This window comes from Oryzias latipes, chromosome 1, assembly GCF_002234675.1.
Source record: "Oryzias latipes chromosome 1, ASM223467v1".
NCBI lineage: Eukaryota > Metazoa > Chordata > Actinopteri > Beloniformes > Adrianichthyidae > Oryzias > Oryzias latipes.
The window spans coordinates 36742811-36758597 of NC_019859.2; the positions used below are offsets into that span (position 1 = coordinate 36742811).

Below are 15787 nucleotides of genomic sequence, written 5' to 3' on the forward strand. Positions count from 1 at the left end.
ATTGTATTGTCCACTTGTTCCACGGTCTGACAACGGACTCTGTGGAAAGCTACACCGCTAAAGAAGAGCTTTAGCTGGTATTTTTGTTAGAACTGAGCGACTTTATCAGCAGAATTAAGAACAAGGAAGTGAAGACTTTATCCACTTCTGATTGGTCAGACTGATGACATGTGATTAAGCCTTCAAGAATGATTGGTGGAGAAGTTAAAGGGGCGGGACTTTTCCGCAAACTGTCATAGCTGCAGGCAAATCGCGGTAACATCATTCTTATCAAAATTTCTTTAATAGAATTAAATAAACACAAAGAAAAAGTAATTTTAAGATCTTTTATATTCCTAATTACTCAGTGTTTTATCAGGGCCAGTTTGGATGAACAAAGAGCTGATTTCCTGGAGATGGGAAATGTTTTTAGATCAGTTAATGATTAATGAGGGCAATATCCCACGGCGCACTTGACCATCTCCCACGGCACACTAGTGTGCCGCGGCACACTGGTTGAAAAACACTGGTCTAGATGACCCCACTCCCAATGGTAAAGTGCCTAGGATAGCACAAGGGTTACAGGACAGTTTGGACCATGCTAATGCGATGGGGAACGTATATATTAAATATGAAAGCAATGGTCTTATTACAGGACTTCAGACCCACTCTGATGAAAATGCTGTTTCTAACATGTTCTGTAGCATTTTTCTGATGATGGTAGACATGTTTGGTTTAGAACTGCGTGGATCAGCAGCAGATGAAAACCTGGCGTTTGAAAAAACCTCTCAGTTGTGATGCAGCGTGTGAAATAGGCGGGGCCAAAGTCTCCCGGCTCCGCCCCTTTCTGATGCTTTCCTGGTCTGAGGCTAGAATCTACATCAGAATTGGACAGATGGATAGATCTGATGTTGCTGCCATTTTTGTTGCACCAATAATGTTATGTTGGGGGAGAGAGTGTAAACAGAGGCATCATGGGATATTAGTGGAATGGTTTGAACAGTTTTTTTACTTCTATTTTCAAAGCAGCTTCTTTAAATGTCTTTATTCCCATGCCAACAGCACCTTTAAATTAGGTTTCTGACACAAACATAAGATTTAGCTTCTGTGAGTTGAACTGAATTTAGAAACGGCTGGACGTCTCCCACTGACAGGAAAAGCTTTAAGCATTTTGTCAGCAGCATCTTGAGGTCGGTTGATCCTCTCTGAATGTGACGGCTGCTTTAGAGAAAACCTTCCCAGCGGGTTTTTGATCTTTTCTCCCACCTTGAAGCTGACGGGTGAGTCCTGTGAGGCGTCACTGCCTCCACGGCTGCAGCATTGCCCCGAGGCCAAATGCTTTCCCTCCCCGGTCTGCACACAGCCTGACCACTTGTGACTCCTCATCACAGTCTCTGCCTGTCTGGAGAACCGGGAGTCGGCGGGGCTCATTCGGGTTCAGACCGCTGGCTGGGAGGCTGATCTAGTGTGCACGTGCAGCAGGACTCGCCTGCCACACGTGGCAGCCCCCTTAGCCCCTGCAGAGGTCAGACTGTGGAGCAGCAAAGGAATCAAAGTCAGGGTGGGATTTGGACCTCCAGCTGCTGAACTTGTGAGGTTTGTGTGATCTTTTTGCCTTTCCCCATGCTGACGCTTCACTGGCTGGTTCTGCTTTCTGTGGAGACGGATTCTGCAGCTGGAGCGGGCTTAAGCCCCCGCTAATGTGTCACTTCCACTGATGAGGCGGCCGGTCTGTGGGGCAGAAGCTGTGAAGGATCCTTGGCAAAGTCCTTGATTGGAGGCTTTGCTCTGACCTGGAAAGCCTTCTGGTATGTGACGCCTGTGCAGCACTTTGTTCTGACCCTGACAACGATCCAGACGTCTGTCCTTTGGTAGGAATTGGCTTTTTTAAAGAACATTTGTGGATCCGCTGTGGTTTCTTTTCCTGCACTGTTTGCAGATCGTCATGGACTTCAGCTCCATTTAAAACTCTGGTTGTTTTTAGAATAATTATCATTTTATCTACTGAAGAAGACAAAATACTGATTGTTTCTGCTTGAATGGATCCACATTGGGATAGACATTCATGTTTTCTGCAGAGGTCGCAGTTGCTGCTGCAAAACAACAACACTATAAATGACTCAGAACCCAGAAGAGACCCGGACCAGAACCGAGCTTTAAGTCCAGAATTTTCATGCTGCATTCTGCAGCAGCATCGTGTTTCCATGTTTTCTACCGTTGATAAGAAGTGTCATATATATTTGTCAACATGTGATTTAGGCTAAAATGAAATAAGCTTTATTAACGGCACAATGTTACTGAAGAAGAGACTTTATTCATCAAACATTTCTGTTTCAAAGTGACCCATATCTTAGAAAAAGAATGTGGAGACATTTGAGAGGATCAAATCACAAATATTTATTTTCATTGTTGAACAATGTGTGTATGAATCTTTATTAAAATAATAATTAGCAAATCTGGTGTCACTTCAACTCAACGCTGCACCAAAAATTCTGTCTGCAGCTCAGACAGAATTTGGTTCAGAGAAAATTTCCTCTGTTTGTTGGTGTCAATGACTGACATGAATTCTAAAGAACAGGATGATGGCGGTACGTTGAAAAATAACGTCACGAAAAAAGTTATAAACCAGGTGATAGAAAGCACATCTGGTCTGGAGGGAGTTTTAAAGAACGCTGGACTAAAGAGGCTCAGGGAGCGACCTTCTCTGACCTTCTCTGACCTACGGTTCTCATGACCTCCTGTTTATAACCAAAGCAGGAAGTGGACAAATGTCCGCTGTACGCAGCAGAAAGCCAGTAAAGAGCCACAGGCTTCCAATGGAACAGAGCAGCAACAAACTCAATGGAATATTTCCGCGTGCACTGCAAGAAAACAGCAACAAACATCCATGTAAGACACAAACGCTGCACAAAGACACACCTGACTCTGTACAGTAGAACTAACAGTACAGGAAATGAAGGGAAGATACAGATTCTGATCTTTTCTTCCGAGTTCATGTGTTTTCAGTCATGCGCCTCTTATACCACATTCAGTCAGAGCAGGGACAGGCTCCAGCAACCCTGAGGCCCCCGTTAGGGATATAGCTGTTTAAGAAAATGGATGGATGGATGAAACTGTACCAGCTGTGTCACACAAAGACACTAGAACACAAACGTCTGCATAAAGATTTATACACTTCTCTGCCAGAAAATAGATAAAAAAACAAAAACCACAGCCCTGTTTTATTGTTAGACGTTGATTCTATGATGTTTTCCAAACGTTCCACACCTGATTAAAGTTATGTGGCACATTAAAAATCCTCTTCCTCCTCTTCCTCATCAGCAGCAGATTAGTCTGAAGAGTCCAGCAGACAGGATCAGCTGTCCACTAGTCCATATTTGTCTATTAAGGACAAGGTGTGTGCAGAGGGTGAGTCCTGTATTTATAGCTTTGGGTCACACGCTGGAATGGTGTAAGTGTATCTCTGTCAGCAAGCGTGTTCACTAAAGCAGTCAAACTAACGGGAACAGTCAGTCCCACAGGAGGAAATTAGCAGCAAAAACTTCCCTTTAAATCACTTGACTTTCCCTAAATGTTTCCCATCGTCCTTCATGTTCGTTTTTTTGTATTGTGTCCTGCGCACAAGTAAATGTACCCTCCCAGTAACCGGTAGGTACGGTGCAGAGAGGTGCAAGATACGTTTACATTTAAGATACAACAAATACCAGTACAAATGAACAAAAACTGAAACACAACAATGAAAGTGGAGACACGGCTTCTAACAGAAAGTGATATAAAACCAACCATGTAGGATTCTATAAAGTTATTTATTACTGTTTTCTTTATGTGGACATTTGAAATACATGAAACAGCCCAAAAGCATCTTTTAAAAGTGTATTACTACAATAAAAATTACAAAAATGTTTAGCAAGATAGTAGCTAAGTTATGCGTCATTTCCGATATTAAGGGTGAACATGACAGCAGAAGATGGAGAAAAAATTAAACAAAGCGAGCAGCTGCTAACGGAAATGACTACCCTGATGATGCAAAAACTTTACCTTGCTTAACATTGTTGTCTTTTTTATTGTAGTAAAACACTTTAAAAAATGCTTTTGGACTGTTTCATGTATTTAAAATGTCCACATTAAGAAAACAGTAATAAATAACTTTATAAAATCATACATGATTGGTTTTATGTTACGTCTCTTTCTGTTAGAAGCCGTGTCTCTGCTTTCGTTGTTGTGTTTCGTGATTTGCTGTTGGGTTTCGTGATTTGCTGTTGTGTTTCGTGATTTGCTGTTGTGTTTCGTGATTTGCTGTTGTGTTTCGTGATTTGCTGTTGTGTTTCGTGATTTGCTGTTGTGTTTCGTGATTTGCTGTTGTGTTTCGTGATTTGCTTAACTCAACTCAACTTTATTTATATAGCACTTTCATACAACAGTGGTTGAGACAAAGTGCTGAACACAACAGTAAAAAACATTAAAAAATGTTAAGGGGGGGGGGGAACACAGAGGGAGATAAAACTATAGAAAACAGTAAACAGTTAGAAAAACAGTGGTCTCATATTGGGCTAAAAGCCATGGCATAAAAATGGGTTTTAAAAATGGACAGTGAAGGGGCTTCTCTAATGGCCAGCGGCAAAGTATTCCACAGCTTCGGAGCAGCTACAGCAAAAGCTCTGTCCCCTCTGAGCTTCCGTCTGGATCTCGGTACCTCCAGAAGCATCTGATCAGCTGATCTGAGGCACCGTGCCGGCGAATAGGGAGAGAGAAGCTCAGAGAGGTACAGCGGGGCAAGACCGTGTAAAGATTTAAAAACAAGCAGAAGAATCTTAAAATGAATTCTAAAATGCACAGGCAGCCAGTGAAGCGATGCTAGGATCGGCGTGATGTGGTCTCTTTTGCGTGCTCCAACCATAAGACGAGCAGCTGCATTTTGAACACGTTGGAGACGCAAGAGAGACGACTGGCTGAGTCCAAGATAAAGAGAGTTGCAGTAATCCAGCCGGGACGTGATGAAAGCATGGATTACTGTTTCAAATTGTGCAGGTGTTAAAAAAGGTTTTACCTTAGCAAGTTGACGAAGGCTTAAAAAGCTTAACTTCACTACAGAGCTTATCTGTTGGTCCATCCTAAAATTACTGTCCAATTTAAAACCCAAGTTAGAAACAGTTGATTTTAAGAAACCAGTCAGAGAGCCCAGATCAATTGGGGACGGTCCACTAAAATCATTCGGTCCAAAAATTACAACTTCTGTTTTCTTTTCATTCAAACTCAAGAAACTTAGGGCCAACCAGTCCTTAATGTCATGGAGACATGACATTAAGGACTGTTGCTGTTGTGTTTTAGTATTTGCTGTTGTGTTTCGTGATTTGCTGTTGTGTTTCAGTGTTTGTGGGGTTTGTTGTGGTTGTATCTTAAATGTAAGCGTGTCTTGTAGCTCGCTAATGTGACCCACACATGTGAGGCTGTACCACAGATTCGTGTTCTCTTCAGTTTTCTTTTATCTACTTTTAACGGCTAACCATTTTAAAAAATTTTCAGTGAACTGAAAACTTTATGTACAAATGTGAAAAATGCCATGAATTCATGGTTATTATCATATGGGAATGTACTACACAAATAGTGACATCTCTGTGCTTTCAATATTTATTTGATGATTTTCCATTCATCTTTGTAGATTGTTTCACTTCCCTGCTGTTCACAAACAAATCTGTGTTGGTTTTAGGAACCATTGCAGATTATAGAAGCTGATGACAGATAAAAATGTTTTGATTTCGTTCTTGAAGGTTTTGGCATCCTGGGTTCAGATTGACATCTGTCACTCAGTTGGTGGTCGTGGTTCTGGTGGACCCGCGAGGGTTTGAGTTTTCAAAACAACACATGTATACAATTAGGTGGTTCGATACTCAACAGATGTTTACTTCATGCTAATTAAAAGTCACATGAAAAACAAACGTGGCTTATTTAGATAGGTGATGACGGGCTGGTCCAGAGGATGGATGTTGGTGGACTGGTTCCGGAGGATGGATGTTGGTGGGCTGGTCCAGAGGATGGATGTTGGTGGGCTGGTCCAGAGGATGGATGTTGGTGGGCTGGTTCCGGAGGATGGATGTTGGTGGGCTGGTTCCGGAGGATGGATGTTGGTGGGCTGGTCCAGAGGATGGATGTTGGTGGGCTGGTTCCGGAGGATGGATGTTGGTGGGCTGGTTCCGGAGGATGGATGTTGGTGGGCTGGTTCCGGAGGATGGATGTTGGTGGGCTGGTCCAGAGGATGGATGTTGGTGGGCTGGTTCCGGAGGATGGATGTTGGTGGGCTGGTTCCGGAGGATGGATGTTGGTGGGCTGTCTCAGAACTGGCTGGTCATAGGTTACTTGCGTTTGTTTTGGTATTAATTGGTGATCATTATTTTGTGTAACCCTTGTTCTATCCTAGGCACTTTAACGTTGGGAGTTGGGTCATCTAGACCCACTAGACAGAGCTCTGAACCTTTTTTCTTCAATGATTTGTGATCTTCACTGGTGTCCATGGATTACATGAAATCTTTCCACCTTTATCCACCTTTGTCATGGTAGGGAGAACACGTCAATGGAAGGGGGGGGGGGGGGTCATAGGATAGCACAAGGGCTAATACCATCATTTAGAAAAGTATTATTACATTTAAAATCCAAGAAACTGCAACCAAAATTCTGTAAGGTTGGCAATGAGACGATCATCATTTGAGAAAGGAAAATGTCTTCTGGATTCATGGAATCAGAGCAGTGGGGATCCATCGACGCACTTTCTTTAAGTCTTTTAGGCTGCGTTAAAGATGATATTTTTCTGTTGTAGCTGTGAAAGTCAATAGATTTCCTCTATAATCTGTTGGGTCTTTCACAAAAGTCACATTTTTGACAAACCTGTCCTGCTGATTATAGATGTTCTGCTGACTAAAACAGTTGTATTGTTCTAAAGTGGTTGAACACCAACTTTGAAACTGCAGGATTTGTTGGTGAACGTTGGATGAAACCATCTGAAAAGCACATTTCAGAGGAAGTCTATTCCTCCTGACTGAAGATGGATTCTGGAATGTGGAACCACTTGGAGTTCTGCTTCACTGCCGACCAAACCAGAACACGTTCTGTTACCGTGAAGAAGCAGAATGTCTGACTAGACACCAACCGCTGGAGAACAGCTGATATGGAGAAATGTGAGGATTCTACGCTTTGGTTTGCTTTTTCCGTCCTGTTTTCCCTCTGTTTAGCTTCCCAATCATCCACAGCTGTCTTGGTTTGTGTTCATGATCCTCGGTGGATTTAAGGGTGTGCTTTTCAGTTCCGCCTCGTCCGGTCATGGGTTCCAATTGTCACTCCTTTGTTGCTCCATGGTTTAGTCCTGTTTCTTCGGTTTGGTTTCTGCCGCTGTGCCTGCTGTGCTGCACGTTGGGTCCTACACCTCCAGTTCCTGACAGGAAGCAGAGACGCTCATCTGACAGCTGGTTTGGTTAAAGGTCATTTTTTGTCCCTTTTAGAAAGATTGCGACTAATTATGGATCCACAATTCTCTAAATCAGTTCGATCAGAACGGTAACATGTTAGAGTTGATCCACATAGATCCTAAATGCAGAAAATAATCCCATCTGTCTGTGAAGAGACGGAGTCTATAACACTTTTGACAAACTTATGATCAAACTAGTAAAGTAATATTAACTTTGACTCTTGGATCTGGACAGAGTTTAGATCCACAGTTTCTAACAGTGTTTAACAATTCTGTCACTGTTCTTCCTTCCTGATGCTTCCTCTCATTTTTATAGTAATAAATACATAAAGACTACAAAGACAACTAATGAAGAGGTAATGAGAACATTGATACAAGTCTTTGGTCCAAAATAAAACGCCCACGTTTGCCGTAACCTTTTCCTGCAGCGTTCAACACGTGCATCTGTGGTTGTAGCTGCTTGGCCTCACATGCATTATCGCCATTGAACTTTGTCTCTTGGGTTTGAATGGTGACTTTATTTTTGATGTTGGATTTTCTGCAGCCTCCCTGTGCCGCCGTTGGAGGCGGCAGAGAAGAAGGGCCTCCAGCTGGGCGTCTCCCTGGCGGCCCCTCTGCAGGCGGCCCCTCAGCCGCAGAACCAGCAGCTCCTCTTCTCTCCGGCCAGCCTCCAACTCGCTCAGCTTCAGGCTCAGCTGACGCTGCAGCGGCTCAAACTGGCCCACGGAGGCAGCGCCGCCGCTGCTTCCAGTGTTTTAAATCAGTTACTATCCAATGCCAACATGTTCAACCAGCTACAGACTCCGTCTATCGTTGGCAACCCACCGGGGGCTTTTCCCACCGCCGTGATGGGCTTTCCCTCTTCAAATGCAGCCGTGAGGCCTTCGGTCAGTGTAGGACTGAACCAAAGCTCTGCGAACGTGAGACTGAACCCCATCTCTGGAGAGTACGGGAAACCACCAGGCTCTGTTTTCTCCTGTGACTCCGACAGACGTTTTCAGTTCGGTTCAGCCGCAGCCTCGTCTGCAGCCTCGGTCAGTGCAGGAGACCAGCAGTTCTCTGGGATCACCACTCAGGCTCAGAACACCGGCATTCATCGAGATTTCTTTGGACAAGACGTTCCAGCCGGGTTTCCTGCCAAAGAGCAGAACTCTGCTGCTCGTAAGGAGCAGTGGAAAGGGCCCAACAACACTCTAGCTGGACAGGTGGACATGGTTTCTAATCCTCCTGCCATGTGGATCCCACCCGGACAGCCCACTCAGTCCAGAACAGAACTGTATGACCCAGAGGAGCCAACCGCTGAACCCAAGTTAAACTGCCGTGCTGGGATTTCTGCTTTTGGCTCAAGCTGCACCGCAGGGTTTGGGGGCTTCCCGCCCCTGCATGGAAGCGAGGAAACCCTGTCTTCAGGCGTTCGGACACTTCAGCCCTACCAAGTGAATGATTATTATGACGTAACACCCACTCAGCTGCCCCACCAGTGCAGCATCTGTGACAAAAAGGTCTACAATCTCAAGGTGAGTGGAGTATCTGCAGTTCTATGTTCAAAATGTCTCTGATTGGATCAAAGATGGGATTAGAATTGAAGAGTGTACATGGGCCCAGAAAAACTTGATCAGATTCTAACAAACGTTTCCATACGGCACACTTTCAGTCAGAATAAATCATTGGGACACCTGCAGAACTCTGTAAAATACCAGAAACGTCTGTAGAAGAAGAAACATTGAGTTCTGTTGTTAACAAGCTGCAGCATAGAGAGATGATTTTATTATTCTTCTGATTATTATGAAGGGCCTGTTGGCTCATAATCTTCTAAATATGTGCAGCCAGTGCTTTTTTCTTGGCCGAACGAACCCGGAAGAAGAGTTAGGATTAGGCTAACACGTGCAAACAGCAACATTTAGCTTGGATGAACTTAAAATCCATGTGGCCAATGCGGATCTTGGCTGCAGCCTTTTTCTTGTCTGGTCACGACTGGAAACGCGAATCCGCCTCCGTCAGCTCACACACCGTCCCAGAGCAGCTCCTCTGCTCGGAGACCCGGTTCTCCTGAGTCCAGCAGCTCGCTCACACAGAGCGGCCGCACGGACGGCGGTCCCAAGCCTCCTCTGGAGCGCACGCCGTAACAAAGCGCCCCCCCCTTCCTGCAAACATGAAGCTACGAGTCCGGCTGCTCTGCTCAGAGACACGCTTCACACGGGTGGAGCGGGCGACAATCGGCAGAACCCTGCTATCTCCATCTCCATCAATTGGAACAAAACAGTCAAAAAAGTTCAACTTTATTTATTTATATGACTCCATGATGCTCCGGACTACAGTACCCATAATGCTCCAACAACACATCAAGCACTGAGGCTTTGTGGTTGAACAAAGTCACACTGAAACCTTTTTCCAGATTTCTGAGCCCAAGTTCCACAAAAAATCAGTTTGAGTTCAGTTACCACAAGCAGAATTCAAACAGACGGCGCTGCAGAGCCTGTGGTGGAGTGGAAAACACGTAAGCTTTGATTCCACTTGAGTTAGTTATGTTTATGGTTAAGGTGCACCTGCTAAACAAAAAGCAAGAGTTCATTTATATTTACCACAATAGCAACAAATACATGTATATCCGTGTGTGTCCATGTGTGTCCATGTGTGTCCACGTGTGTCCATGTGTGTCCACGTGTGTCTGTGTGTTTCCATATGTGTCCACGTGTGTCCATGTGTATCCATGTTTCTCCACGTGTGTCCACGTGTGTCCATGTGTGTTCATGTGTGTCCACGTGTGTCCATGTATATCCACGTGTGTCCATGTATATCCACGTGTGTTCACGTGTGTTCACGTGTGTCCATGTGTGTTCACGTGTGTCCATGTGTGTCCATATGTGTCCACGTGTGTCCACGTGTGTTCATGTGTGTCCACGTCTGTTCATGTGTGTCCACGTGTGTCCATGTGTGTCCACGTGTGTCCACGTGTGTCCACGTGTGTTCATGTGTGTCCATGTGTGTCCATGTGTGTCCATGTGTGTCCACGTGTGTCCACGTGTGTTCACGTGTGTTCATGTGTGTCCACGTGTGTCCATGTGTGTCCATGTGTGTCCATGTGTTTCCATGTGTGTTCACGTGTGTTCACGTGTGTTCACGTGTGTTCATGTGTGTCCATGTGTGTTCACGTGTGTCCATGTGTGTCCATATGTGTCCACGTGTGTCCACGTGTGTTCATGTGTGTCCACGTCTGTTCATGTGTGTCCACGTGTGTCCATGTGTGTCCACGTGTGTCCACGTGTGTCCACGTGTGTTCATGTGTGTCCATGTGTGTCCATGTGTGTCCATGTATATCCACGTGTGTCCATGTATATCCACGTGTGTTCACGTGTGTTCACGTGTGTCCATGTGTGTCCATGTGTTTCCATGTGTTTCCACATGTGTTCATGTGTGTTCATGTGTGTCCACGTGTGTTCATGTGTGTCCATGTGTGTTCACGTGTGTCCATGTGTGTCCATATGTGTCCACGTGTGTCCATGTGTGTTCATGTGTATCTATGTATCTCCACGTGTGTTCATGTGTGTCCATGTGTGTCCATGTGTGTCCACGTGTGTCCATGTGTGTTCATGTGTGTCCACGTGTGTTCATGTGTGTCCACGTGTGTCCATGTGTGTCCATGTGTTTCCATGTGTGTCCACGTGTGTTCATGTGTGTTCATGTGTCCATGTGTGTCCATGTGTGTTCATGTGTGTCCATGTGTGTCCACGTGTGTTCATGTGTGTTCATGTGTGTCCATGTGTGTCCATGTGTGTCCACGTGTGTCCATGTCTGTCCACGTGTGTCCATGTGTGTTCATGTGTATCTATGTATCTCCACGTGTGTCCACGTGTGTCCACGTGTGTACATGTGTGTCCATGTGTGTCCGTGTGTGTCCATGTGTGTCCACGTGTGTCCACGTGTGTTCACGTGTGTTCATGTGTGTCCACGTGTGTCCATGTGTGTCCATGTGTGTCCATGTGTTTCCATGTGTGTCCACGTGTGTTCATGTGTGTTCATGTGTGTCCATGTGTGTCCATGTGTGTCCACGTGTGTCCATGTCTGTCCACGTGTGTCCACGTGTGTCCTTGTGTGTTCATGTGTGTCCACGTGTGTCCACGTGTGTTCATGTGTGTTCATGTGTGTCCATGTGTGTCCATGTGTGTCCACGTGTGTCCATGTCTGTCCACGTGTGTCCACGTGTGTCCTTGTGTGTTCATGTGTGTCCACGTGTGTTCATGTGTGTCCATATGTGTCCACGTGTGTCCATGTGTGTTCATGTGTATCCATGTATCTCCACGTGTGTTCATGTGTGTCCATGTGTGTCCATGTGTGTCCACGTGTGTCCATGTGTGTCCATGTGTGTTCATGTGTGTCCATGTGTGTCCACGTGTGTCCATGTGTGTCCATGTGTGTCCATGTGTTTCCATGTGTGTCCACGTGTGTTCATGTGTGTTCATGTGTGTCCATGTGTGTCCACGTGTGTCCACGTGTGTCCATGTCTGTCCACGTGTGTCCACGTGTGTCCTTGTGTGTTCATGTGTGTCCACGTGTGTTCATGTGTGTCCATGTGTGTCCATGTGTGTTCATGTGTGTCCACGTGTGTCCATGTGTGTCCATGTGTGTCCATGTGTTTCCATGTGTGTCCACATGTGTTCATGTGTGTTCATGTGTGTCCACGTGTGTTCATGTGTGTCCATGTGTGTTCACGTGTGTCCATGTGTGTCCATATGTGTCCACGTGTGTCCATGTGTGTTCATGTGTATCTATGTATCTCCACGTGTGTTCATGTGTGTCCATGTGTGTCCATGTGTGTCCACGTGTGTCCATGTGTGTTCATGTGTGTCCATGTGTGTCCACGTGTGTTCATGTGTGTCCACGTGTGTCCATGTGTGTCCATGTGTTTCCATTTGTGTCCACGTGTGTTCATGTGTGTTCATGTGTGTCCATGTGTGTCCATATGTGTCCACGTGTGTCCATGTCTGTCCACGTGTGTCCACGTGTGTCCTTGTGTGTTCATGTGTGTCCACGTGTGTTCATGTGTGTCCATGTGTGTTTACGTGTGTCCATGTGTGTCCACGTGTGTCCTTGTGTGTCCTTGTGTGTTCATGTGTGTCCATGTGTGTTCATGTGTGTCCATGTGTGTCCAGGACTGGGACCAGCACGTGAAGGGGAAGTTACACCTGCAGAACCGAACCTTCTACACAACCGACTGGTGAGTTTAGTGTTGCTTTTTCTCCAAGCTAGACAAGCTCAAATGAGACCAAAAGGCCCATCAAGAACCAAACGTTTCTAGTTTCCTGTTCTGGTTCGGTCAGCATAAGCTGCCTGGAGGTTATGAGGATTATTTTCCTTTCCTTACCTCATAAACAGCTGTCTTAGTCTTTCTTTGAATCTGAGCTCTGTCATAAGATCCCACCGAGCGAGACAGGGAGAGGCAGCTAAAACCAGCCCTCTGTGATTGTTGCAGCTCTGCCGCCGCCGCCGCCGCCGCCGCATCAGCCGGTCACTACGCTGGCAGCAGGCCCCCTGAGGGAGCTCTGAACCCTGGAGGAAACACCGCCGTCCCCTGCTCTGCTGCAGGTCAAGGTGGGTTGACCCTGAAAGAACAAAGCCAGACTGGTGATTTTACTGCTTAGGTGACAGCTGAAACAGAACCTCAGCGTTTGGATCGCTGGTTGGGACAGAACGTCGACAGTCAGACTCACCTGTGCCTGTCAGGTTTTTCCATCAAATATCAATATTGAAGTTAAAAAGCCTTGAACTTGTCCTCCTCCTCATAACTCTTACACCTAGATAGTAGATTTTTTGTTTTTTATAGTCCTTTGTCGATAAAGTTCTAGTTTGTTGTTTTAACTATAATACTGCAGACTTTAATAATCTAAAATGTTTAGAGTAAAAACATCTTTTAGAGGGAACTCCTGAAGCTGCGTACTTCAAAACCAGTTGAATGACCAAAAGTAATCCTTGTTTCCATCCGTAAACATGAAACAGCTGCATCTAAAGCTGAGTTTTCTGTCTTTGGAGAGAGGACCGAGCATCTCTACATCCATCAAAATGTTGGAAATCCACTATTATTCCAGCTGGCTGTTAGCTAAAACGCAGCTTTCTATATGAAAGACTTTTGCTAATTCCTGTTCATGTTTCCTCATCTTTCATGATGACACGGAGGAGGGGGCGTGTGGAACACTGGAGGAGGGGCGTATGGAACACTGGAGAAAGGGGGCGTAGGGAACACTGGAGGAGGGGGAGGGGCGTATGGAACACTGGAGGAGGGGCGTATGGAACACTGGAGAAGGGGGCGTGTGGAACACTGGAAGAGGGGCGTGTGGAACACTGGAGGAGGGGGCGTGTGGAACACTGGAGGAGGGGCGTGTGGAACACTGGAGGAAAGGCGGATGGAACACTGGAGGAGGGGGCGTGTGGAACACTGGAAGAGGGGCGTATGGAACACTGGAGAAGGGGGCGTGTGGAACACTGGAAGAGGGGCGTATGGAACACACGCCCCCTTCTCCAGTGTTCCACACGCCCCTCCTCCAGTGTTCCACACGCCCCCTCCTCCAGTGTTCCATCCGCCTTTCCTCCAGTGTTCCATCCACCTTTCCTCCAGTGTTCCACAGGCCTTTCCTCCAGTGTTCCATAAGCCCCTCTTCCAGTGTTCCATACGCCCTTCCTCCAGTGTTCCATACGCCCCTCCTCCAGTGTTCCACACGCCCCTCCTCCAGTGTTCCACACGCCCCCACCTCCAGTGTTCCATAAGCCCCTCTTCCAGTGTTCCATACGCCCCTCCTCCAGTGCTCCATACGCCCCTCTTCCAGTGTTCCACACGCCCCCTTCTCCAGTGTTCCCTACGCCCCCTCTTCCAGTGTTCCACACGCTCCTCCTCCAGTGTTCCACACGCCACCTTCTCCAGTGTTCCATACGCCCCTCCTCCAGTGTTCCATCCACCTTTCCTCCAGTGTTCCACACGCCTTTCCTCCAGTGTTCCATACGCCCCTCCTCCAGTGTTCCAAACGCCCCCACCTCCAGTGTTCCATAAGCCCCTCTTCCAGTGTTCCATACGCCCCTCCTCCAGTGTTCCATACGCCCCTCCTCCAGTGTTCCACACGCCCCTCCTCCAGTGTTCCACACGCCCCCACCTCCAGTGTTCCATACGCCCCTCCTCCAGTGTTCCACATGCCCCCACCTCCAGTGTTCCATACGCCCCTCTTCCAGTGTTCCACACGCCCCCTTCTCCAGTGTTCCATACGCCCCCTCCTCCAGTGTTCCACACGCTCCTCCTCCAGTGTTCCACACGCCACCTTCTCCAGTGTTCCATACGCCCCTCCTCCAGTGTTCCATCCGCCTTTCCTCCAGTGTTCCATACGCCCCTCCTCCAGTGTTCCACACGCCACCTTCTCCAGTGTTCCATACGCCCCTCCTCCAGTGTTCCATCCGCCTTTCCTCCAGTGTTCCATACGCCCATACTCCAGTGTTCCACACGCCACCTTCTCCAGTGTTCCATACACCTTTCCTCCAGTGTTCCACACGCCACCTTCTCCAGTGTTCCACACGCCCCCTCCTCCAGTGTTCCATCCGCCTTTCCTCCAGTGTTCCATCCGCCTTTCCTCCAGTGTTCCACACGCCACCTTCTCCAGTGTTCCATACGCCCCTCCTCCAGTGTTCCATCCGCCTTTCCTCCAGTGTTCCACACGCCCCCACCTACAGTGTTCCACACGCCACCTTCTCCAGTGTTCCATACGCCCCTCCTCCAGTGTTCCATCCGCCTTTCCTCCAATGTTCCACACGCCCCTCCTCCAGTGTTCCACACGCCACCTTCTCCAGTGTTCCACACGCCCCCACCTCCAGTGTTCCAAATGCCACCTTCTCCAGTGTTCCACACGCCCCCTCCTCCAGTGTTCCACACGCCCCCTCCTCCAGTGTTCCACACGCCACCTTCTCCAGTGTTCCATACGCCCCTCCTCCAGTGTTCCATCCGCCACCTCCTCCAGTGTTCCATACGCCTTTCCTCCAGTGTTCCACACCCCCCTCCTCCAGTGTTCCAAACGCCACCTTCTCCAGTGTTCCACACGCCCCCTCCTCCAGTGTTCCACACGCCCCCTCCTCCAGTGTTCCACACGCCACCTTCTCCAGTGTTCCATACGCCCCTCCTCCAGTGTTCCATCCGCCACCTCCTCCAGTGTTCCATACGCCTTTCCTCCAGTGTTCCATACGCCCCCTCCTCCAGTGTTCCACACGCCCCTCCTCCAGTGTTCCACACGCCCCCTCCTCCAGTGTTCCACACGCCCCCTCCTCCAATGTTCCACACGCCCCTCCTCCAGTGTTCCAAACGCCCCTCCTCCAGTGTTCATA

General features: G+C 47.4%; 1 protein-coding gene across 1 annotated transcript in view; it reads left to right on the forward strand.

Annotated features, from left to right (window-relative positions):
- rbm20 (RNA binding motif protein 20) overlaps positions 1-15787 on the forward strand; it is a 63103-nt gene that overhangs the window by 20655 nt on the left and 26661 nt on the right. The window contains exons 2-4 of the mRNA XM_023955558.1: positions 7980-8952; positions 12586-12650; positions 12906-13024. Coding sequence (XP_023811326.1) covers positions 7980-8952; positions 12586-12650; positions 12906-13024 — 1157 coding nt within the window. The remainder of the gene's footprint in view (positions 1-7979; positions 8953-12585; positions 12651-12905; positions 13025-15787) is intronic.